Consider the following 22,955-nt stretch of genomic DNA (forward strand, 5'->3'; position numbering starts at 1 on the left):
GTGCTGCAAATGTCCCACCCTGTCTAAACACTGTAAAACATCACAGTTTCCTGAGACAAAACACAACAAACACGAAGACTGAGACAACCAACCTCGGTTCACAAATGTGTAACAAGCCACCGGTCCTTGAATTTGCTTTATTTTTCTCTGCATAAGGAACCCTGCACAGGCAATTCAAATTAAAACAAAATAAATATGTGAATATTCATGTAAAACAGTCCTGGCTAATGAACAATTATACACAATGTACAACTCTTCATTGGGATGTACAACTCTTCACTGGGAGGGCTTACAAATGTACTATTCCCAACAAAAATGCACCAAAATGTCTCCATGCAAACTTATCAAAAGTGACCAAAAAAAGGAGAAAAAACTTACCCATCAGACTTTTTTGTTTTGTTTTTCCTTTTTTTTTTTCTTTTGTACAATCACAAAAAAATAAAAACATCTAATTTTTTTTGTTTGTTTGTTGTTGTTGTTGTTTGTTTGTTACATTTAGAGTAACTAAAATGTGGCCACCACCTATTAACATCTGGGGTTTTTTTTATGCTCCTAAAACATCTATGGTTACTGTAAAATTATGTCGACGATGACTCGGACTCGGGGCGCTATCTGTAGGAAAAGGAAGGTGGTTTTGTTCACAGAGTGTCAGTAATCCGTGTCGGAGCCCTCGGCATTGTCCACGTTGCGGGAGAGCATGTAATTGTCCATGTCGATGGAGCGGCAGTTGTTGATTGCATAGCGCAGGCGCTCGGCCATCACCAGCTGGCTGGAGTACGGCGGCAGCCGCAGTTGAAAGAAACAAGTCTGTGAGGTAGGCAAGCTGTCGTAAGGCTGTGGGGACGGACACAAGGGGGACACTGCTGAGCTGGGATCGTGGAAAACACGCAACGCACCCGCATTTCACTGCTCCTGCCCTGCCCCCACCGCTCTGCATCCTCACAGTCACACAATCACAGAATCAACTGGGCAGGAAAAGACCTCTGAGATCATCGAGTCCAGCCCTGGATCCAACCCCGCTGTGGTTCCCAGCCCATGGCACTGATGCCACATCCAGTCTGTCCTTAAACACCTCCAGGGACGGGGAATCCACCCCCTCCCTGGGCAGCCCATTCCAAGGGCTGAGCACTCTCTCTGTAAAAATTTCTTCTTGATATCCAACCCAAACCTCCCCTGGCACAGTTTAAGACCGAGCCCTCTTGTCCTACTGCTGGTTCCTGGGAGAAGGGACCAACCCCCACCTGGCTCCCCCCTCCTGTCAGGGAGTTGCAGAGAGTGCTGAGGTCTCTCCCCTGAGCCTCCTCCTCTCCAGGCTGAGCCCCCCCAGCTCCCTCAGCCTCTCCTCACAGCACTTGTGTTCCAGTCCCTTCCCCAGCTCTGTTCCCTTCTCTGTCCCTGCTCCAGCCCCTCCATGTCCTTCCTGAGCTGAGGGCCCAGAGCTGGACACAGCACTCCAGGGGTGGCCTCACCAGCGCTGAGTGCACTCCATCCCCTCATCCAGATCATCAGTGAAGAAATTATTCCAGCCCCAAATTCCTTTTAGGAAGCGGATTGGCCTCCCTCGTTTACAGCATTTGTTTCATCCTTAAGTATGTGCAAAACCACTGCTGGGTCACCTGCTCTGTAAATAACCCAACCCACTGATGAGACTCAGCCTTTTGAGCAGCTGACCCCACTCCTCAGCAATCTGTACCAAGCCATGTTCAATTCCAAACCAGAGTGTGTCTGAACATCACTTAGGAAAAATTAACACTTAAAAACAGAATGAAAATTGCCAAATGATAAAAGGGATTGGAACAGAAAATCACTGGGGGCAAGTTACAATAGGAGAAGGTTTGTTTCTAGTGCAAGGACTTGTCTTGACCTCCAGTCTCTGACTGCATCACGTTAATTAAGATGCAATTCACGCAGCCTATGTCCTTCTGCACAATCAAAACGTCTGGGCTTAACTCAGAGCACGTCCCATCCCATGCTTTTGCTTTAAATTTAGAACAATGCAAACTGTCTCCTATTGGCAAAGGACAGACCATACTAGAGATGAATAAAAAAGTACTAATAATTAATAAAACCAGCCAAATAAACCAGGCAACTTACCCTATCAACCTTCATTATTTGGAATCGCTGAGAGATATCAGCTGTGTTGGCTGGCAGTCGAGATCTTCCCGACACAAACCTCATGAAAAGGACTCTCTCCTCATTGGAAAACTCCTCCAGGGTGTGCCAGAACCACTGCACCAGCTGATGCTGCTCATCCACCTCCCTGTATCGCACCACTTTCTTCAGAACTTCAACGGAGATTTCCGGCATCCCACAGACCATCTGCTCCAACTGCTTGGCAGTCAGAAGGGACAGCAAAGGAACGGGAACAATCCAGGACATTCCCTCCCTGACAGCAGCCACCTGTTGGCCAGAAACAGAGCAGATATTTGAAGTGCGACTTTCTCACCTCTGCCACTTCTGGACCACGTTCTCCTTCTACGAGATTTAGGATTTGGGTTTGGTACCTGTGATGAGAAAGCTGCTTTTCTGACACTGGTAACACCACACATGCATCTCTCTCTTGTAATTAGTGCACTGCTTTCACAAGGCTCACTGATCAAATGGCAAACAGGCAGCGAACACTTCCCAAAACACGTCATGGAATGTTTGCAGTGTTTGTGTCACAGCAGAAGAGAAACAGTTTCAAACTAAACAAATGTCTGTCGATAATATTTACTTTAGATAGGCTCTGTGTTGTTAAAATGTCCAGTTGTTGTGCCCAGCATGCAAAACTGCAGGTGGTTTTCTCAAGTGGTTTCAGTGGGATACTCTAACGTAGACAAGCTCTGACTTCTAATGCTCTTCTGCCAACCGAGCAATGACTGAGAAAAATTAATTGAAATGAAAACCCCAAAACAGCTTGTGGGGCAAGAAAAGCTGTGGGGACACGGTCAGGATGCAGAAAGCCAAGCTTTTCTTATCAAAAACTGTGATGGAAACTGGGATAAATCACCCCCTTGTCCCCACTACCAACAGGGCTGAGTCCCAAGGAGTCTCACCTGCCGGTCCATCTCATGGAGTCTGTACTCAATCGCCCTCTCCACGTACTCTTTCCTGTTTGAAAAGGTAAGTGGGATGCTGTTCCCTCCAGGGATTATGGGAACCATTTTACCATCAGCACTTTGGCCAACAAAAGAATCTAAAGGAATCATCTGTGATGCAAAAACAGGAAAAGCATGTTCAGTGTTAAGTCACTCCAGTTGAACTTTTTCCTATAAGTCACTTAGAACTATCTATGATAAGATCACAAACTATTCTAAATGCACACTAAGTGCTTGTTATGCCAAGAATGGAGACTGAAATGATTTACATATTGAAGTGAAGGTCAATCTGATAAAAGTAACCACTCCCAGAATAAACCTGAAAGCCTCAACCTTCCCACCTTACCTCATGGAAATTTTCTTCAGTAATCCCACTGTCTTCAATGTGAAGAATGCTGTTGAGGGTCTGCACATAGAGCAGATCTACCTCCTCCAAATCCTCCAAGATGAGTGGGATACAACAGAGTTGCTTCCAGACCATTGGAGCCAAATGAAGATCTAATGGCTTTTTGGTACGAATTGCCACCCCCATGAGAATGCCCAAGAACTTGAACTGCATCAGGTGCTCATCCAAACACGCTGAAGGGTTAAAGAGAAACCTGCAACAACAAATCGCCATCAGCAATCCGGCAAGTTCGTGTTAAAACCGTGCCCCTCTCCTCCATAACAAAGCAACATGGCAACCTGAAGGAAAAAATATACTGGAGACAGTCCTGAAGCCTCATCATTTGGTATAAAACAGCCACGAGATGATTGGGATTTTCACCCCCTCCCACCTGCAACGAGAGCAAGCCCTGCCCAACTCACCTGTCCCTGTTGTAGCCAACTTCAGCTGTAGCATTTGGGGAAGGAATGAGCAAGTCCACGATTCCAGTTTCCAGTTCCTTAAAAATCAACAACCAAAAAGCTTCTTAGACACAGGGATAACAAACCTATGTCAGAACTATTGTACAGGATAACAAACCTATGTCAGAACTATCAAGGCATTACAGCATTACAGGACAGAATGTTCCACTATAGTGATGATTACTCTTTACAGATTAATACAAAACACTGAAGAGAAAGTAAACGTGGTGGGAAGACTGTAAGTAATGAAAGCTTTTTTTTTTTTTCTTTCCCCAAGACCTGCCCTTATGTCAAGCTGTAATTGTTATTTTCCTGTGGCTGCTCTGTGATACATTCCTGGTGCCTGTTTCCAAAATAATCAGAAGCCACAAGCTCTTTTTCCTATTGCTGCAGCTTTTCCAAGATCCCAAAAAATGTTCAGTTTTGTTCTGAACCCTCATCACACCTCAGATTGAATGTAAACTGTCTAGGAAAGAATCCAAAAATTATGCCTCAAGCCCTTACCCAAGTCAACCCAACTCCAGTCTTACAGGCTTCAGAAAACCCACTAATAAATGGAATTCTTCAGTTTTTCCATCCTGTATCCCAACTCTAACTCCAGTGCCAGCTCCAGCACTACCCACAGCTCTTGTCCTGTCCCAGACTAAGCAGACAGATTCATTAACCTCCCTGATCCTCATTCTTTGTGGTTTGAGGCTTCAGGGAGATTAAGGAACAACCAAACTTCTGCAGCCAGCGTTGCCCTGAATCCTCCTCCTGGCTACAATCGCAGGGCTGAGACACATCCTTAAAACTACAGGTAGAAGATGGAGCATGGACCAGCTTTGTCTCAGTCCTGCAGTCTGGAGCCTTCAGTTCCTGGGGAATCTGAAAAGATTAACATTGGCCACAAGATCCTGGTCACAGACAGGCAAAACCTGCTACTGATGATCTTTCCAGGACTGAAAAGAGGGGGAGGGGACAATGTCTTCAGGAACCCGGAAAACACCTGCCTGAGGTGTTTCTGCACTGCAGGCACGGAACACAGCACAGCTCCTCCAAGAAGGTCCTGGCTGGACAGAATGGGAGGCTGCAAAATGCCCCTGGGATGTGTAGGGGCCATCTCAGAATTCCAAGGAGCCTCCTGTACCACTAGTTACAGCGTGGCCTCACAGCACCTCCTTGAACACAAGCCAGGAAGATTTCCTGATCCTCAGGGACACCCCTCAGCAGGCAGCCCTGGTGCTGTGGGCTCAGCACTGCCACGCTGCAAAAAGGAAAATCTGAAAAACACTCCAAGAGAGAACAAAACCTTTGGAGTTCCCAGACCTACCTGACACATTTCTGTAATAGTGTCATCGAACACTCCACCTGCGTCGTCAGCTCCTTCTCCCACCAGTTTCACCTTCCAGGCGCGGGAGGGCAGGCGCAGGTCCGAGGCGTTCAGCTTCACCACCTGCCTGGCTATCTGCACGAAGATGGGCTTGCACTTCCGACCTCTTGGGGGGAGAAACACAACCAGACAATGAAACTCAAACACAGGGGTAAGGAACCCCTGCCCTGACACACCCAGACAATGAAACTCAAACACAAGGGGTGAGGAATCCCTGCCCCGACACACCCGGACAGGGAGCTCGGAACGCCCGCAGTTCTGCAGATGGGGGGTACCAGCACCCCCCAGGGGCTGTGGGAGCAGCACTGACCTGGTGGAGATCCTCTTCACAGTGATCTGGGGCCCGTAGTTCTTGCCCTGCACCATGGTCTTGCCTATGGAGCGCACCATGGGCAGGGTGTAGACCCGCGGTGCCAGCAGGGGCCGCAGCTGGCCCTGCACTATCCCCCACGTGCCAGCGTTGTAGTGAGATGTACTGTTCTGAAACACAGCAGCAACCACAATGGACACATCAGGAAAGGACAGCATGTCCATTCTTCCCACAGGAAAACCCTTCAGAGCAATCACTGGCACTACAGCGCTTCAGGAAACGGGTTAGCACTTTTTGGGTTGAGTTTTGAAGCTTTTGGAAACTCAAACACTGACATGTCAATGCTAGTGTAAATGAAAATACAGAACACCGCCTTGACAAAGTTTGGTTTAACCCAAAACTATATATTATGTTAATTTTTTTACAAAGATTCATCTGGACCTGGCCAGAAACTCTCTAACAACACAGCATAACACAACACAGGCCAGGCAGTTTTTTCCAAAGGAATTTTACCTGGTTATTGGGACTGAGGTTGAGTAATCTCCACGACGAGTACATGAGGTCAGAAAAGTGGTACAGCAGTCTGAGCCTCGCCCTCACTGTGTGAATGCTGACTTCCTTCAGTGCCCCGTACTGTGGTGGGATGGCATCAGGCAAACCAAGCTGCAAAGGCACTGAAACACCTGCCATGGGGAGAGAAACAAAGCAGGGTTTGATAAAGGGGAGAGGGGTTGGAGTTGATTTTCCCCCACAGCAGCTTAGCTGCCTACTGAGGTTAAACCACGACAGCAGCCCAATCAAGACTAAGATAATCAGACACCCTGCATGGATATAACACCAAACAAATTCTGTCCCACATGTTCAGGATTCTTGTGGCACTCACAGCCCAGGAACAGCAGGACTAAACCCAACAGCCATAAATCCTCAGTTAGAGTCACAGAGTCAGCCTGGTTGGAAAGATCTCTGAGCTCACAGAATCATAGAATTAACTGGGTTGGAAGAGACCTCCGAGATCATCAAGTCCAACCCTTGATCCAACCCCACTGGGATTACCAGATCATGGCACTCAGTGCCACATCCAGCCTCATCCTAAAAACCTCCAGGGACTGTGAATCCACCACCTCTCTGGGCAGCCCATTCCAGTGCCTGATCACTCTCTCTGGAAAGAACTTCTTTCTAATATCCAACTTAAACCTCCTCTGACAGAGCTTAAGCCCGTGCACTCTTGTCTTATTGCTGATTGCCTGGAAGAGGAGATCGACCCCCACCTGGCTACAACATCCTTTCAGGGAGTTACAGAGAGTGATGAGGTCACCCCTGAGCCGCCTCTTTTCCAGATTAAACAACCCTAGTTCCCTCAGCCTCTCCTCACAGGACTTGTGCTCAAGTCCCTTCACCAGTCTGGTCCCTTCACCACCGAGTCCAACCCTCGATCCAACCCCGCCGTGGTTCCCAGCCCACGTCCAGTCTGTCCTTAAACACCTCCAGGGACGGGGATTCCACTCCCTCCCCGGGCAGCCCGTTCCAATGGCTGAGCACACTCTCTGTGAACAATTTCTTCCCGATATCCAACCCAAACCTCCCCTGGTAGATGGAGAAGGAGCCCTTTTGGTGTGACCGGCAGTCCCTCACCCGGAGCTCGTGGGGGCACGGGCGGCGCCGTCCAGGCCGCGCTGTGGCAGCGCCCGGCCGAGATCTGCCGCACGTTCTTGCCCTGCAGCACCGTCACCAGCGTGGGCTCCCGCACGTGGTTGGTGTGGCCCAGGCCCAGCTGATAGTTGGGAACAGGAGGAAAAGGGACAAGGAACAATCAACAGCCGTCGTGACGCTTCTAAAACTCTCCAAGCAAAAACTCGGAGCAAACGGTAAAAAACTGTATTTATCTACAGCATGTGCTGAGATTAAAAATATTTACTCTCTCTCTATATATCTCTTTTATTTTTTGATAAAATATTGCATCTGTACTCCCCTGGAATAGCAGATCTATCAGTATCAGATCTATCTCCTCTGTGCCATTTAAAGACCATTTTTGTTCCAGCATATAAAATGCTACAGTGGTTTATGAAAACACAATCTGTGTGGAGAGAAAGTTTACCGAAGCTGTTCTGACTTTTTACCAAGTTTCATATTTTAATTTCATTTTCTCTAGGTGAAAAATTTCATATGGCAAGAGTATATTTTTTTTACTACTTCACACAAAACCTGTATTTTGAACCAAAAATCATATAAAATAGCTTTCAGAATCAATTTCTTTCATTTTTTACCCTAACAACTTCTTCCCTTGCTCACACAAAGTACCATATGAAAAAAACCCAAAAAAACAACAAATCAAAAGTAATAAAAAAACCCCAAAGAGAAATTATCCTAAAAAACTTGCTCAACAAGCCTTCTCAAAAACTCAGTCCTAAAACAGCAGAGGATGAAGTTTGCCCAAACTTCCTGCAGCACCACCAGCTGCTGTCTGAAGAGGCTCTCTCTGATTCTCGTAGCATGCAGATGTGTCAAAAAGCTCAAGTCCTTTCCAAAAATTTGAGTTATACATGTGGTGAGGGAGAATTTATCATTTATTACATTTTTTTCTGACTTAATAAAATCACTCCTTTAAAAAGAGTAATTTACATTTTCACTACGAAAATGGAGAGTTCACAAATCTGATTGACAAGGAAATTTTATTACGTTGAAAAAACTGGTGATAGCTCAAGGATTAGGTAAAAATTTATGAATTTTTTCAAAAAAAAGCTTGGATTAGGATAATTTGTCTAGAATGTTTTGAGTGCCTCCCCAAACTGCTCCAGGGAATAAACAGGAAAACGATGGAAATTGCCAAAAGCGTCGTTACGATCAACATTCCAAAAACACCCGCAAATTACAATTCCAGCCTTACGAAGGTTAGGAGGATAAAAACCCCACATACCTGCCCCTCGGAATTGCTGCCCCAGGCATAGACATCCCCCGTGGAGGACAGGGCCAGGGTGTGCTCTGCTCCCACGGCGATGTCCTCGATGAAGATCCCCGACAGCACCGGCACCTGCTGCGGCCGGTTGTGGTTGCGGGCGCGGCCCTCGGGCAGTCCGATGAGGCGATCTGGAACGGGGACACAGCGCTGGGGACAGGGCCAGCCAGGGAGGGACAGCAACAGCCACCCAGCAGCAGGGTGGAGGGAGGGACAGGAAGCAGTTCCATAAAAATCCTGGAACTGGGACACCGGCGTGAGAAATGCGGGAGATGTTTCCTACAAACCAGCAATGTTGTTTCCTACTCTGAAGGCTCCAACCAGAGCAAATTCTGCTAACCCAAGACTTCCAGATGGAAATGGGCACTTTTCAAATACAGATGAATTAACTGGTTTGAGAAAATTTTTTTAATTGTTTGAATTCAGTGTTTATAATTGGGTGCTCGTGGAAATTCTCCTGTCCAACCATACGCTTTATTCGACTGGGTAAACTCTGAAGTAACCCAATGTTCTTGGATGTGTGGAATTCAATGAAATTTTAGGAGAATGCTCCTCAAAAAGGGAATTACTGAAAAAAAAAACCACCTCCAAGCCTGAAAGGTTGACCCAAGATCAAACTACATAGAGCTACAAATCTGGATTTTAGGGGCACGTTAAAATTCCGTTGTTGAAGTCCCAAAATTCAGATTAGGACGGCACTTTTTTAAAAAGTAGCTTTAGGTCAGTCTTAGAAATGTGTCTTAATAGTCCTCCTTTTCATGTGCAATACACACAAGGCTGCAGATGGGAATGTCCACAGAGCTGATTGTCTTACCTTGTCCAAAAGTATATACATGACCATCTTTTGTCAGTGCAACAGAGAACTGGGTTCCACAGGCCACTTTCTTTATTCCAATTCCACAGAGAATATCCACTTTCTAAGGGGTAAAGTGAAAGGAAAACAAGGTATGGCATTACAGGAGTATAAACAGAAAGCAAACATGAATTTCATCTGAAACTCTTGGTTCCAAAAAAGGAAATTTTTTTTTAATTCCCCCTGTGCACTGCATACATTGTTGATTATACTAATTAACACAGGAAACAGAAACACAGTTTTCTTTAATGGAAGTAACATCTTATTCTGTGCTCAATGATTCAAAATATCTATTTTTTTTACTGGGAGTGAGGGGGAGGGATACTGGAGGAAGTATTTCCAATTTTCCAAAACAAGAAATCTCTCTTCTCTAAGAGAAACCTCAGACTTTCTCTACTTGTATCGCTACTGAGATAAGGTCACTGTGATTGATTTCTGTGAAATTCTTTAGAGTACCAGGCTCAGCATAATCAGAATCAGAATTATTTGTGTCAGAAATGTGTTACAACAGCATGGAATTAATAATTTACCCTCTGAACACTTCGCAACACGCAGAACAACTCCGAGAATTTATGCTAAGAGTAATTTCCCCGTGAATTCTAACCTGTGGTGAGGACTTGGCAGTGGAATTTCCCAGACCAAGCTTCCCATAGTCTCCATCTCCAAAAGCCCAGACCATTGAGCCATCTGTTGACACAGCTACAGTGTGATTGAGGCCACAGGCCACCTGAGGGAGAGAAATATGTTATTACCACTGTTTTTGCTGACTTATTACTAACTCAAACACTCCAACTGCCTTTCAGAAGAAAAACCGTGTTTAAAAATGAAGTATCTTTGTAGAACCATTAAAAATTCCCTTGCTTATTGAAGACACTCTGAACACACTAGTAATAATTTTTGGTATTTGTTCCTGTCAGCACACAGAGCCAAAGGATTGTATTGTGCTACTCATATTCCCTGTTTAAAAATGTGAAGAAGCTCACTGATTCATGCTTAAAACATCGACTCAACCTTGAAATGTTAAAATGTTAAAAAACCATGGGCAGTTCTGCAAAACGAGGATCAAGAGAGTCAAATTCTGCCACCACGACCGAAACAAAAGCCAAGGTTAAAAAGCCACAAGTGAACACTTAAATACATCACAAACATGAGCTTTCAACCCAGATCCAGGGCTAGTTTTAGGTAAGCCATGCCTGTCCAATCTGGTAACCTTCCAGCGCCGTCACTCGTTCGGGAAGTTTCTTATTGGAAGTGTTTCCAAGTCCTAATCGACCGTAATCACCGTTTCCAAATGTAAAGAGTTTGCCATCTGCTGTCACCACAGCTGAGTGTTTGAAGCCACATGACATCTGGAAGCAAAATAAACGTCATTTTTTACACACATTTTAAATGTGGGCACAAGATGGCTGTTTCCATGTATATATTCACATATATTTAATGAATTATATTCACTTTTAAAGAGCTAAAATAAAGGCATTTTAGCATTAATGATTTCTCCAGCAACCCATCTCTTATTCTTTTCAATGGTAATGTTACGGAGGAGGACCCAGAGGATATTTGCAGGAAGGATTTGCTGGGTGATTATCCTGTATTTTCATAAAGAAACCTCCATCAAAGCCAAACGTGGTTTTGTGCACTGTCAGCACTCAGGAGGAGGCCCTGGTCACCAGATCTGTAGGTCAAAGTCACCTGGCCAAGACGAAGGGAAGCTTGTAAATCATGCCTGCATTTTGATAACCTTTAGATCACCCCCCTCCTTCCACGCTCTGATTTTTAGCTTTTCTGCAGGACCAACTGTCCATTGACACCCCACATCAACAACAGGCTCTGGGGTATGAACTTCCATCAGCTGGACATCACCCACATGATCCAGAAAGCCCAGAGAAGGCACAAATCGCCTGTTTTCACTCAGAGAAAACACAGCACTGGGTTAGCAGGCCCTGCAGCTGGAAGGAAACACAGAATATTTTGGCACCTGCACCACTTCTTCTCCTTGCAGGGCCTCGATCTGCCGGGGCCTGCGCTGCCGGTCGCTGTTGCCGTGGCCCAGCTTGCCGTAATCTCCATCTCCCCAGCTGAAAACTTCCCCGCTCTCCGTCAGAGCCATGGAATGCCCATCGGAGCCACAGGAGGTCACCAGCTGTGTCACCACAAAGCCTGGGGGAGGAACAGGAGAAAGCAAAGATCAGAACAACTGATAACAAACAGGAGAAAGCAAAGATCAGGATAACTGATAACAAACTCTTCGTATCAAGTGTGCCTGATGGCAGCCGATCGAGGCTGGGAAAAGAACAAGCCACAGTAACGGTTTCCTTGTTACAGCAATTAATTGACTTTTCTTTTGAACAAAACCTTCAATTCATGCTCCTGTCCTGCCATTAGCTTTGAAATTAAACGTTCCTAACCTGAGCAAAGGCTTTTCCCTGGAGACTTCTTAAAATTAAGGAGTTTGAACACATTACTACTTAACCATGAAGGAAAAAATAATGTCTAGTTAATTTTTTCAGGGTTTTCTAATTAAAGACTACAACATTTAATGTCTAAATCTGCAGAAAGTGCATCAACACAGTTCTACTAACTACCAAAATGCTTCCTGGAGCTCTCTCAGTGATTCCTCTCAAAGCCAGCAGTGTTACCTTGCAGTGCTGAAATGACTGTGAGCACATGAAGATCATCAGAATTTCCTTGCCCCAGTCGCCCGTAACTCCCTTCCCCACAAGCCAAAACGGTGCCGTTGGCTTGAATGACAAAGGTGCAGTTCTGGCCACAAACCACCTGGTTGAGAAAAGACAGGAAGGCGTTTTAAAAGATGGTAAATGCAGCAGAGCATTTTAATTGGTGTTCTCTGTGATTATGTCAAGGCAGTATCGTATCGAGTCGATGTTATTTCAGAGAGCAAAACTGCCATGTGTATTACGTTAAAGCTGGGGCAGGTATTTTCAAATCATATAAAATAAATCATGCTCATATAAAATAATTCTGTGTTGTCAGATTGCAGCAGCTTCTTGGTTTGAATTTGCCAAATAATTAAAGACTTTTCTCTTCAGTAAAAACACGCGTTTTGGGTTAGTTAGAAGTAAATTCAAAGAACAAACTGAAAAGACATTTAGAGGGAGATTTTTGACAGGCTGGACAAATAACAGATGGTAAATCCTTAGATCATGACTGGGTTTGAGTGATCACCTGCTGAGCCTGAGAGAATGAAGGTGCTGCCACGGGTATCATGACGTTCCTGCCAGCCTCTGCCAGCTGCCCGTGCCTGCCCGCTCCCCACAGGTACACGTCACACTTCCCTCCCAGGTGCCAGTCCTAGGGAAGAGCAGCAGAGGAGGCTTCACAACAACAGAACTTTCAACAGCCCACAATGTTTCAAGAGAGTACAAAACTCTCCAGAACACCCCAAACCAAGAGTTGCACTGACCTCTGGCCTTGATGTTGCCCAGGACATGATCTGCTCATCCATGCCGTTGATCCATTTGCTGTTATCCTACACAGCAAAAGCCACAGTTGCCACATTCAGCTCATGAGATGGATATTCTTTTATTATTATGCACATATTTTCCTTTCTAAGAGCAATATTCAAATTATTCTAAATGATTCATCAGGATGTGTGCAGACCAACAATGACTCAGTTATCTGTGTCTTGTAATCCAAATGAAAAAAAGCAAACCAAACAAAATTCACTATGAATTAATCTCTCTATTTACTGATGCTTAAGGTTTTTACATGTTTCAATTGGAAACACTGGCTTGAAACAATTCAATTGCAAACACCTCACTGATAAAAAAATTCTTAATCAAAAATTTTCCATTTTGGTTTACATATAAGAAGTCATAAAGCAAATTGACACTAGCAAAATAACTTGGTGTAAGAATGTGCCAAAGTTATCCTTAAAATATGCAATGCAAAGCTCTACGTTTCTTGCTTCTACGTCTCATGAAAAACTACTGTCACAGTTTTGGGTTGGTTTAATTTGGTTTTTTAATACGCTACTGACTCGTGTGGTTGCACACAGAGCAATCCTAACAGTATATTCTAACCAGTTAATTAAAAACTAAACTTACAGTCATTTCTGGTGCTTATATTAATAAATATAAATTGTTGGATTGTACCACGTGCTCCACAACAACACGCCGAGAGAAAACACCCAACGTTACCATCAGGAGGGTGAGCTCATCCTCGGGAACAGGCTCCAGGTCTGGCACACTGAAGGATTCTGGGAACTGGGCTCCCTTGGCCAGGGCTTCTGCAGCTTTGATGGTGGTGGAGAAGCACTCGAGCCAGGCCCACTCGGAGGGGTTCCAGGCAGAGGGGTCGGGCAGGCAGCTGTGCAGGTGGGGAGGCACGGGTGGGTTGCACAGCAGCTGGTCCAGGTGAAGGCCCACGGCCAGCGAGGCCAAGCACTGCATGTAGGGGCTGTGAACCAGCTGGTCTCCACACACCACGTGGGGCTGCAGGGCACACAGGGACAACACACATGTTAGGACAAGAGGGCACGGGTTTAAGCTCTGCCAGGGGAGGTTTAGGTTGGATATTAGAAAGAAGTTCTTTCCAGAGAGAGTGATCAGGTGTTGGAATGGCCCGCCCAGAGAGGTGGTGGATTCACCGTCCCTGGATGTGGCACTGAGTGCCATGATCTGGTAATCCCAGTGGGGTTGGATCAAGGGTTGGACTTGATGATCTCGGAGGTCTCTTCCAACCCAGTTAATTCTATGACTCTATGATTCTAATCAGTTCAGAAATAAGAGTCCTTCAGAAAACACTTTTCTCCCTGCTTAAATCAGAGTTTTTCTAATGTTTTAAATATTTTTTATATTAGGTGACTACTAGACTGAAGGATATTTGCAGATAGGATGTAGGAAAGGCTGGGGGGGGTTCTCTGTGGTGAAAGACTGGAATGAGCTGAGGTTCAAACCTTCGTGCCAGCCAACGGATTTGAAAGGCTGGATCATCTCTCACCTTCTCGTAGGCATACTGCTCCTGCAGCATGATGGGCAGCCGCTCCAGGAAGGCTCTCATGCAGGGAGCCATGTTCAGCCCCAGCACTCCCTGCTGCTTCAGAGCAGTCCTGCACGTGGCCAGGACGTGGTTGGCAGAGATCCACTCGGAGGTGCAGTTCACCACCAGCACATCCTGTGTGACAGCAGGCACAGGACACATCAGAAATTTAAAAAAAACTCACCAAGCAGCTCCACTGATTTATCACCAGCCATCTTGGTTTCCATAGGGGTCAGAAAACACACAAGTTCAAACAGTTCTGTCTCTGGTGGGGAATCATCTGCTGACAAACGCTACAGAGTAGCCACCTCCATCTGCCACTTCCTCCCATTTCCATGGCAACACTGCCATTATCACTCCAAGGAACAATCCAAACATGGTGACAAGCAAGAGTTCAGTTCAGTGAGTGCTGCATCCTTAAGTTAAGATTCAATTTAGAGGTAACCTTGGTTTAGGATTGGCCCTGTAATGTGACCTTTAATGCTCGGTCTGAGCTCAGAAAACACTTTTGAAAAACCACAGAATGCTTGGAACCACACACAGCATGACTCTGCTAACAGGAGTCATAACTTGTGCCACATTTATTCACAAAAAATACCATATTTTGGAATAATCAGCTGTTCTAAAACCTCTGTTCAGATGCCACAAGTTCCTGACACAGCAAACGCTGAAGTAAATTCTGCCGTTTCTTAACAACTTCTGAGGTTGCTTAAGATTAACTCAGATCACCAAATTATCTTATTTGCTGGGGGAAATGAAACATTTCTTCATGCTGCATAAAGGACCAAAAGAAATAAATCTGTCTTCTGTCTATTTGCATTGTTCATTTCCATCTGCTTCCATTAAGTAGAGGGGCTGATATAACCCATGTGCAGCATCAGAGGGACCCCAGCCTGCCCCACCACATTAATCACAGGATACAAATAAAAAAGCCCAGGCTTTTCAGGGTGAAGTGAAAGCTGAAAGCCAAAACAACATGTCTGGAAAATATGAGAGTGATAGATAGATATTTCTAGAGGAAAAAAAAAAAAAAAAGGTTGGGGAGGTGGAGGGAGAAAAGAAAGTCAAGACAGACAAATAGTATTTTTAGGAAGAAGTGTGAAAGAACGTTACTTCAAGCACAGTGTCACCTTTGATCTGTTGGAACAGGCAGCTACTCCAACCTCAGGGATCCACACTGCAGTCTGGATCGCTCCAGAGCCTATCACGACACTCTGCAACACGGAGCCATCCTGAGGAGAGAGGGGCTGGAGTCAGCGTGTGCACACAGAGCATTCCTGCTGGAGCGCACACACACACACCTCGGAGGGATGATATCCTCCCAAGCTGTTCAACAGCTAGTCAGAGGGAAATACTTATCCTACAGGCAAAAACAACCTAGGATTTTTACCACATTAATTAGATAACGTAACTATGCACTTAGAAGTGCTTAATAATCCACATTACCTGACTCTCGAAAAAGCCCTGAAAGAAGAGAATATTGATTTCAACCATTAAGAGTGGCTGATTCTGCAAAGCCTAACTAACATGAGCAAACCCACAGAATTAATCAGTAATAAAACCATAAATATAAATTACTTCAATGAGAGCACAATTTCAATCTATGCTTTATTATTTCCAATTTTATAACGTTATTTTACACCAAGTTTTCCCTAACGTTTCTAACTCACATCTGGGGAGGGGGAAGCCTCGACCACTCCAGATATTCGTGCTAAAACCCAGAATCAAACCACAACAAAGAGGATCTTACCCGTAAAGACCAAATGTTCATGAGGCCCCCCAGGCCCCCAGACACCAAGGCCAGTCCATCAGGGCTGAACGCAACAGTCCTGACGGGAGTGATGTGTCCCCTCAGCTGGAACACACACTTGACTTCCACTGCCTTCCTGAATCCATCCTGTAAATAATCACACACTCATGGAGCACTGAACTGCCCACTGGAAAAGGGACAGCATGACTGCCTGTGTTCTGCAATAAACACTGATCATCCATGGGCAGGGGTAAGCTCCAATAAATAATTAAAAAAACCCCATTACTACGATAATATTTTATACATCTATACATATATATTTTATATATCTTGTCACATCTTTCCTCCCTTTACAAATTAAAGACCACATTACAGCTTATGGAGGTGAAATTTATCTTAACTCTTTTTAGCTACAGAACACTTTAAACTCTTCCTAAATGTTGGTATAAATTTATCAACTTCAATGAAAACAGATCAAAAGATAAACTTTAGCCACATCAAATTTAAACCTGTGATTTTTCATTTCCTGCTCTGAAAATGGCTACATCTAGACAAATGACATTCCTTTTTCAGTAAATGTCTTCTCCCAGGAAACATTCAAGGAACTTGCTGTCATTGTTCTCCTCCCTCCATTTCAACAACGAGCAGAGAAAATTCTTTAACCACCCAGAGAACTCCTTTTACCTTGGCACTTGTTTCTTGCTCCCACCACCCTTCTGAGCAAGCTGAGCTGGACTGCAGAGTGATCACAACATCCTGGGGAACAGTCCAGACACACACCAGGCCATTGTGGCACCCCCTAAAACAAGTCAGGTGAATTAGAAAAACAAAACGAAGGTATTAATTTATGCTATCAGTAGTCTTACCACATTTAAAACTGTATGGTATAAATCAATCTGAAGTAGAAAGGCACGTTATTCCCAACGGATAAATGCATTTTTTTTTTCCTATTCCTCACACCCTGCAGCTTTTCAATTTTTACTGACAACATATTATGAGAAAAAAATATTTGAATGAAGCAAAAAAATTCAAGCAGGACCAGAACACACACAGGTCTCATGAGATGGAGAAAACAGTTGGTAACACAACCAGGGTCACCCTTTACACCCGAATTCTGAAGCCTCCCTCCCACCGGTTTATTGAAGGAATGTGATTTAAAAACCCCTTTTCTTTGCTCTGCACACTCCAGGCTGGTGGAACAGACCCGCAGAAGAATTCCAGAAACAAGAAAAGCTGGGACATACGTGGCCAGCAGGAGCTGGGGCTTGGGCCCCTTCCCTGGCAGGGCACACCAGGCGATGCCATTCACCAGGGCGGGGTGGGACAGCGAGTGCAGGTGCCTCCAGCAGCCCCCCAGCAACCCCCAGAGCTTCACTGTCTCTTCTTTGGCACATGTCAGGAGAATCTTCCCCGTTGGATCCCACTTCATGCTCACAACCATGTCCTGGTGGAGGGAAAACAAGCAAAAGTTGGTCTGAAGGAACGGTAAGAGGAGAAAATTTCACTCTGGGAGTTAGTGTAGTTTTTAATTATTGACACCAAAAGTACTTGATTCTCAAAAAAATTGTTACACAGAGAGGGAGCTGTAATTATGGAATCATAATATTTTCAGAGCTATCAAATTAAAAAGACTTAAGAAGTTTGTTGAAAGAAACTACAGAGAAAGCAAAGATGTTTTCACTGCAAACCTTCCTTGATTTTTCCCCTGATGAAGGTAGGCTGCTCCTTTAAAATATATTATGTTTAATATGTTTATCATATATAGGTATGTGTTCTCAAAATAACCTGCACCTGACTCTATAAACAGCTTTACAATAAAGAAAACAGCTTCAACAGATCTTTGCCAGGAGAAATCATCCCTCAGTTTTCAACAGTTACCTTATGGGCATCGATGAGAACGACTCCTCCTTTCTCCCCTGGCTCCTTTGTTCCTATCAGCAATTTTCCATCGGAATAGCCCACGGCAAATGGTCTGTCCTCGCTGAACCAGGCAAGGCACGTGACAGACACTGCATGAACAGACAACACGAGCGTTAATTAAGCTCAGTTAACTTCACTCCTGCCAAAGAGGGTTTGCAGTGCATTAGTCTGAACTACGAGAAGTTTGTTTAACAAACTTCTCCACCTTTAAGGTCACTTAAACATACTTTGGCTTTGAAAATGTCCTCAAATTTGTATGGTAAAGATAAAAATTGAGTTCCACTGTAATGGTAGTTTTTGAGATTATTTTGTACTAGTTTTCTCATTTTACTTTTTATTAAAATAACTGAATTTGAATTTCTGGCATGGTGAAAATAATTATTTGGGGGGGGAGAAGTAGACCAAAACCTATCCATGTATCTGAAATAGGGATGCTTCTAAGAAAAGCTCTGGAAAAACCACTTGCCTCTCTTAGCAAGTAGGTATTTTCTCAATTGATTAGGAAAAATAATAATAATAATAAAAAAAAGATGTCCCCTGGGCCTGGAACTATGAAGGAAAAGCAGCTCAAATGACTCCACGCTATCTGCAGACAGAGCAGACACTGCGGGGGATTCTCTGGATTTTCCACGACAGCCAGGAATGTCAGGGTTTGACTTGGTTGCTGCAGACTGTTTGTCTCTGCTGGGGGGGAGTGAGGGTGCAGGTGGAGATCCCACAGATTTTTGTCCTCCCACAATCACAGCCAAAGGACCCTTGCAGGGCAGGTACCAGAGTTCACCCCCCACCCCCCGAACGATAACAAGAAAAAATGAGATTTTATACTTGCTTAGTAAAAAGGGAGGGGGATGTATCCCAATTTTAATTTCCCATGCTGAAGCAGTCCCTTACCATCCTTTCTGTAGCAGTGTTCCAGTTCTAGCCTGTGCATGGCTGAGATGTCCACAACTTCAATGAGGGCGAGAGATCCATCCATGCGGCCAATTAACAGGAATTCTGGAGTATCCCCCGTCCAGGCTGCAGATGGGCCTTCTTCTGGCCAGGCCAGAGCAGACACCCAGTGAGGCTGAAGATCTAACAACCCTTTTCCTCCTAGGAGACCAAAAAGTCTTTTAAAACGACATGATCTTCATAAAGAAAACAAACACAGATACTTTCCATGAGAAAATACCAACAGGACTTATCAGAAATTCAACTAAGTTACAAGAATACAAAGCAATGGTCCACTAATCTACACAGATATAAAATACAGCTAAAAAAATCTCATTTATCAGTCAAGTTACATAGTTTTGTAGAGGATGAAACTGAATTGTTCAATATTTATTGAAGTAAATTCATTCCTTCCCTGGGGGCTGTCTATTCACACAGGTGCTTTTCCTAAGTGCAAAGAATGAGGTTTCCAAGATTACAGACGACAGGGACTAAAAGTCTCCCCTCTCAAAGATGTAAATCCCACATCCACTCGAGGTCAGTGCCTTCCTCACAAGACATTATGGTGCAGGCATTTAAACTGAAGAGCAGACACACCTAAATACTTGGGTAAACAAATGTGCAGTAACTTTCCCTCCAAATGTGAGCATCACAGAGAGCTCACAGGTAGTTAATTAAGGGCATACCATTGACTTGCCATATGTTCACCATCTTTTCTGTAGCTCCAGCCAGGTATTTGCCACTGATGCTCCAACAGACAAGAGATAAACTCAGGTCACTGGGTGACCCCAGGCTTTCCTCAGAATCACCTTCTCTGTAACAGAAAAAAAAAAACAAAAACCACAATTAAAATGGGCATTTCCTTTAAGCAGGCAGGAAAACACAGAATTCATGAAATAGCTGAGCTAAAACCTGGTGTCCTGCCATCACTGCAGGTTTATGGAACATTTTTCTGCTCATACTTGTACATTCTCTCTAAAGCCATTTCAGATTACAGAATGACATATTAGTCATTTCCAAGAAATTTCAAGCTAGATTTCAACTGGAAAATAATTTAATTATCTTAACCTACTTATTTCTCAGATTTGACATCTTTAGTGAGAGCAAAAGTTTCTGGACAAGACACTAAAGAGGCACATCTTGCTCTCAATTCTATTTTGAACTCTTCCTCCTGTTCTACTGTTACACTGTCTGCTCTGGCTAATTGGAACAGGACCACTGATACCTTTAATTGCCCTTAAGATCATAAACAGCACTTTTTACTGCTTTTAATAACAGAAAAATGAAGGCTATAATACTGTTATGTCACTCCATTTATTCCTTTCAAGGCCACATCTACCAGACAAGTTGACAAGCAGACAAGAATTAGAACAACCACTAAGAAATTATCAGGAAACAACCTTGTGGTTCACTGCTGTTCCTTCATTCTCCTGAGTTAAACTCTCCTGTGCTCTACTAAAGAATTACATTTTAACCTTTCCTTCTGCTCTCTTCTTTTTTTGGACACATCCAAACGATAGAAAAGCACTTCCCAGACATTCTCACGCGGAAGAATCACACTCAGTTCCTGAATCTCACCAGTCACAAGTTCTTTTTTGACACTTATCCCCAATGCCCACACTTGCAATGTTATATAGCATGTTATACTTTGGAGCTCTCCACTGAAGGGATATTCAATTTTTTCTTCTTGACAGTCCCCCCCCAGTCTTTATTTTACCCATTTCTCCTCGTATCAATTCATTTCAAACAGCTTTCAGATGATCTCTTTACACAGACTCTTTTCGTTATCTTGCACAATTACAGCTCCAATCAAATCCCTGACTGCTGTAAAGGACCAACTTACAGCTTGTTGAGCACGCAGGTTTGCTGCAGTGAGTACTGCTTCTTGGTCACATTCCACACCCTGATGGTGCCATCGTTCCCACTGGTGGCCAAAAGTCCCTTTTTATTGCACCAAACACACGTCATGACCTGCAAATACCGAAGGAATTATGGCAAAATCAGAACTGGAAACTCAGTTATTTTTGCTCACAATTATTAAGCAAACGTTAACCAGTGAGACAGAGCAGCAGCAGCAGCATTGAAATACACCATAACAATCAAGATTTCTTTTTCTACTTTTACAGTACTATTATATTATATAGATATATAATATAATATATATAATTATATTGCAATTAAACAGGTTTTATAAGGGTGCCACCCCTCACCTCACAGGCCACTATTGCACAGAAAACTGAACTAAGATGTGAACTACTATGACAGAAGAATGAATGCAAATTCAGATCTAGTCTAAGAAAACATTCAGGGTGACTCTGCTGGCTCCATGTGCTGTAAGAACACTCTTCATGATGCCTTTAATTGAAGCTTCAAAAAAGTCAAGCATTTTTGTGCTTCAGAGGTGCAACAACTTACCTCAGGCAACAACTTAATCTCCAAAAAACTGCTTCTCGTGGGAAATCATTTCAGTCAGCGCATGTGTAAGGTAATATTATTTTATTTTTAATGTACTCTACAAAAAGAGTGTTCAAATTGCCACGTGAGACTGACGCCTGAAGATTTTCAGCTTCTTGCAGATTTTCATGTGGCTGTATAATTTTCTTTCACTTCAGATTGTTACTAAAACCCTTTCTCACGGTTTGTGCCGCATTCTTGAACTTCTGTTTAGCACTTTTTTTCAAGGGAGGAGATTTTACCAAGCACATCCTGTCCGGGACGTGCAGCTGGCCCGGAATGATGAGTCGTAGTCAAAACAAGCCAGAGGGCCTGGAACCCTCAGAAAGGGTCCAACCAGGCAGCTCTGCAGGTGGCAACAGGGGCAAAAGTGGATTTTGGGCTGGATGTATCCACTAGACCTGGTAATCAGTTGCAACTACAGAAGTGTGGGAATTCTCAGTGTGGCTGTGAAGGTTTTTATTACAGAACTGCTCTCTACACTAACGTCACTCAGAGAGCTTTCTCCTCCCGTTTTAGGCATGCAAAGCAGGGCTTACCCTGTTCTGGTGAGCCTCCAAAAGTGGGTTTTGGGTTGGATGTACCCACTAGACGTGGTAATCAGTTGAAGCTACACAAGTGTGGGAATTCTCTGTGTGGATGTGAAGGTTTTTAATACAGAACTGCTCTCTACACTGTCTACACTAACGTCACTCAGAGAGCTTTCTCCTCCCGTTTCAGGCACACAAAGCAGGGCTTACCCTGTTCTGGTGAGCCTCCAAAAGTGGGGTTTGGGTTGGATGTACCCACTAGACGTGGTAATTAGTGGAAGCTACAGAAGTGTGGGTGAGTGTCCCCATGCACCTGAAGGCTTTCATCACAGAACCGCTCTCTACGCTGCCTACACTAAGTTGCTCGGAGAGCTTTCTCCTCCCGTTTCAGGCAGGCAAAGCAGGCTTACCCTGTTCTGGTGAGCCTCCAGCTTGATGAAGGAGCACTTCCTGAGGTCCCCCCCCATGTCAGCCAGGGTCTGGGGGACGCTCTGGTTGTCCCTGTCGTGGGCGGCGAGCGTGCGCACGAGCTGCTGGGCGGCCCACTGGCGGTGCTGCGAGGAGAGGCGCGAGGACAGGCAGCACGCGGCCAGCGCGTTCGCCAGCTCCAGAGGGCCTACAGCAGAGGGATCATAGGAAGGATGGGCATACAAATGGGCAATTAAACCTGCTTAAACGAAACAATGAGATGATGGCCGGGATGAGTACCACACGGAGTCAGCAGGTGAAGCACAGCATTAGCCAGCATTCCCAGAACAGGGCGAGTTAAAAACCCCCTCAGGAAAAGCGTCCTCTGAGACTAAAACAACCCCAGTTATGTTTTTAGTAAATGAGAAGAATATTCTGCTCTTGAGAATGGAATTATAAACAGCCTGATTTCCACCCCAGGGAAAATTCAGAGAGCAAGTGCTTTCTGAACGAGCAAATGCCTCCCCTGACAGTGCTGTCACTGCTGTGTG

General features: G+C 44.5%; 1 protein-coding gene across 5 annotated transcripts in view; it reads right to left on the reverse strand.

The window, feature by feature from the left end:
* Positions 1-505: 505 nt before the first annotated feature.
* HERC1 (HECT and RLD domain containing E3 ubiquitin protein ligase family member 1) overlaps positions 506-22,955 on the reverse strand; it is a 91,170-nt gene continuing 68,720 nt past the window's right edge. For 2 of the 5 annotated variants that reach the window (XM_027903957.1, XM_027903955.1), the window contains exons 51-78: positions 22,407-22,663; positions 20,856-20,983; positions 19,699-19,826; positions 18,974-19,174; positions 18,041-18,171; positions 17,407-17,606; positions 16,847-16,961; positions 16,163-16,309; positions 15,543-15,644; positions 14,374-14,547; positions 13,572-13,865; positions 12,836-12,901; positions 12,598-12,723; positions 12,051-12,189; positions 11,390-11,571; positions 10,608-10,763; positions 10,019-10,141; positions 9,376-9,478; positions 8,523-8,692; positions 7,241-7,379; positions 6,122-6,291; positions 5,609-5,778; positions 5,239-5,404; positions 3,888-3,964; positions 3,427-3,679; positions 3,039-3,191; positions 2,095-2,400; positions 539-834 (exon numbers count right to left, since the gene is read on the reverse strand). In XM_027903957.1, coding sequence (XP_027759758.1) covers positions 649-834; positions 2,095-2,400; positions 3,039-3,191; positions 3,427-3,679; positions 3,888-3,964; positions 5,239-5,404; positions 5,609-5,778; positions 6,122-6,291; positions 7,241-7,379; positions 8,523-8,692; positions 9,376-9,478; positions 10,019-10,141; positions 10,608-10,763; positions 11,390-11,571; positions 12,051-12,189; positions 12,598-12,723; positions 12,836-12,901; positions 13,572-13,865; positions 14,374-14,547; positions 15,543-15,644; positions 16,163-16,309; positions 16,847-16,961; positions 17,407-17,606; positions 18,041-18,171; positions 18,974-19,174; positions 19,699-19,826; positions 20,856-20,983; positions 22,407-22,663 — 4,562 coding nt within the window. In that variant the 3' untranslated portion in view covers positions 539-648. Of the gene's footprint in view, positions 835-2,094; positions 2,401-3,038; positions 3,192-3,426; positions 3,680-3,887; positions 3,965-5,238; positions 5,405-5,608; positions 5,779-6,121; positions 6,292-7,240; positions 7,380-8,522; positions 8,693-9,375; positions 9,479-10,018; positions 10,142-10,607; positions 10,764-11,389; positions 11,572-12,050; positions 12,190-12,597; positions 12,724-12,835; positions 12,902-13,571; positions 13,866-14,373; positions 14,548-15,542; positions 15,645-16,162; positions 16,310-16,846; positions 16,962-17,406; positions 17,607-18,040; positions 18,172-18,973; positions 19,175-19,698; positions 19,827-20,855; positions 20,984-22,406; positions 22,667-22,955 lie in introns of all 5 variants that reach the window. The other 3 variants (XM_027903953.1, XM_027903958.1, XM_027903954.1) reach the window with 3 other exon arrangements.

Source organism: Empidonax traillii, unplaced genomic scaffold (assembly GCF_003031625.1).
Source record: "Empidonax traillii isolate 1590-97213 ecotype Southwest subspecies unplaced genomic scaffold, ASM303162v1 scaffold1001:size240121, whole genome shotgun sequence".
Lineage (NCBI taxonomy): Eukaryota > Metazoa > Chordata > Aves > Passeriformes > Tyrannidae > Empidonax > Empidonax traillii.